The following is a 2,000-nucleotide window of genomic DNA, read 5'->3' on the forward strand; positions in this document are numbered from 1 at the left end:
CGGGCCTGCACCTGGAAGCTGAACTCCTTGAGCTGCTCGTAGTCGAAGGAGCGCAGGGCGTAGAGGAAGCCGTTCTCGGCGTTGATGGACACGTAGGTGAAGACGGACATGCCCTGGATTTGCCCGTCCAGGATGGCGTAGGCCAGGCGGGCGTTGGCGCCGGCGTCGCGGTCCGTGGCGCTGACGGCGAAGATGTAGGCGCCGGGCACGTTGTTCTCGCTCACCTGCACGCGGTAGCGGGCCTGCGAGAAGCGCGGCGCGTTGTCGTTCACGTCGCTCACCCGCACCTGGATGCTGTGCGTGGCGCTGAGCGGCGGGGCGGGCCACCACGGTCAGCGTGTAGGCGTCGCCGCCGGGCTGCTCGCGGTCCAGCGCGCCCTCGGTCACGATGGTGTAGTAGTTCTTGAAGGAGCTCTTGAGGCGGAAGGGCGCGGCGCCCGCCTGCACCAGCTCGCAGCGCACCTCGCCGTTCTCCGCCGAGTCGCGGTCTGAGACGCTGAAGAGCGCCACCACGGTGCCCGGCGCCGCCGCCTCGCTCACCGCCTCCTTCACGGTGGAGAAGCTGATCTCGGGCGCGTTGTCGTTGGCGTCCAGCAGGCGCACCAGCACCTTGCAGTGCGCCGGCACGGCGTTGGGGCCCAGGTCCTTGGCCTGCACGTACACCTGGTAGGCGCTGCTCTCCTCGTAGTCCAGCTCGCCCGCCACCTCCAGGCGGCCCGTGCGCGGCGCCAGGCCGAAGACCTCCCGCGCGCGGGCTGAGATGTGGCTGCTGAAGGAGTAGAGCACCTCCCCGTCGGCGCCCTCGTCGGGGTCGCTGGCGTTGAGCTGCAGCACCAGCGTGCCGGGCGGCGAGTTCTCGGCCAGCGCCACGGCGTACACGGCCTGCTCGAAGGCGGGCACGTTGTCGTTGGAGTCCAACACCCGCACGCTCAGCAGCGCCGTGCCCGTCCGCGCCTGCGGCTGCCCGCCGCCCCCCGCCGTGAGCACGTAGCGGTGCAGCGCCTGCTGCTCGCGGTCCAGCGCCTGCTGCAGCACCAGCTCCGCGAAGCGGCTCCCGTCGCCCGGCTGCGTCTGCACGTCCAGCGAGAAGTAGGCGTTGGGGGTGAGCTCGTAGGTGCGCAGCGCGTTGGTGCCCACGTCCGGGTCGAAGGCGCTCTCCAGCGGCAGCCGCGTGCCCGGCGTGGCGCTCTCCGAGATCTCCACCGTCAGGTCCGGCTCGGGGAAGGCGGGGGGGTTGTCGTTGATGTCCAGCACCTCCACCTCCACGCGGAACAGCTCCAGCGGGTTCTCCAGGAAGACCTCGAGGTGCAGGAGGCAGGCCGGGCTCTGCTTGCAGATCTGCTCCCGGTCCATCTTCTCGCTCACCGACAGCACGCCCGTCTCCAGGTCCAGCGCCAGGTAGGGGCTCCGCGAGTTGGGCGCCGCCTGGAAGCGCCGCGCCGAAAGTTTTGTAACGTCCAAGCCCAGGTCCTCCGCGATATTCCCCACGAACGTGCCATGCTCCTGCTCCTCCTGCACCGTGTAGCGGAGCTGCGCCTGGGCGCCCTCCGCCAGCCACAGCCAGGCGACGAGGGACAGCAGCACCATCTCCGCCGGGGGAAGGCGAGCGCCCTCCCTCCCGCCTCTCCCGCCCCCCAGCCGCTCCGCAGCGCCTCCCCCTCCTCCTCCTCCTCCTTCCCCGGAAAACCCCGGGATCGGGCTCTGCCTAGCGCTGCTCCTCCGGGCTCCTGGCAGGATTCCTCGTCTCCCCCATCTCCCTCCTCCCCTGCTCCCTCTGTCTCTCCACCAGCACCAGCAGGGTTATTCGGACCAGTCCGAGCGGCGGCGCGGAGCCCAGCACGGCCACGGGCGTCCAAGCCTCATCTGCGGTCTTGCAAATCCTCCCCCTCCCCGGGAGTCGCGCCGGCCGCGGCTCCCTCCAACCCGCTTTTATTTATTCCGAGAGTCCTGGCGCTGCACCGCGGCAGCCAATCCCAAAGAGCAACTTTTGCCAAGCTTCA

At 70.0% G+C, this 2,000-nt stretch overlaps 1 protein-coding gene across 1 annotated transcript in view; it reads right to left on the reverse strand.

The window, feature by feature from the left end:
* Positions 1-1,994, reverse strand: part of PCDH10 (protocadherin 10) — a 44,284-nt gene extending 42,290 nt beyond the window's left edge. Inside the window, 2 exon segments of the mRNA XM_006039406.3 lie at positions 6-318; positions 320-1,994. Coding sequence (XP_006039468.2) covers positions 6-318; positions 320-1,587 — 1,581 coding nt within the window. The 5' untranslated portion in view covers positions 1,588-1,994.
* Between the last annotated feature and the right edge of the window lie 6 nt (positions 1,995-2,000).

Source organism: Alligator sinensis, unplaced genomic scaffold, assembly GCF_000455745.1.
Source record: "Alligator sinensis unplaced genomic scaffold, ASM45574v1 scaffold150_1, whole genome shotgun sequence".
Classification (NCBI taxonomy): domain Eukaryota; kingdom Metazoa; phylum Chordata; order Crocodylia; family Alligatoridae; genus Alligator; species Alligator sinensis.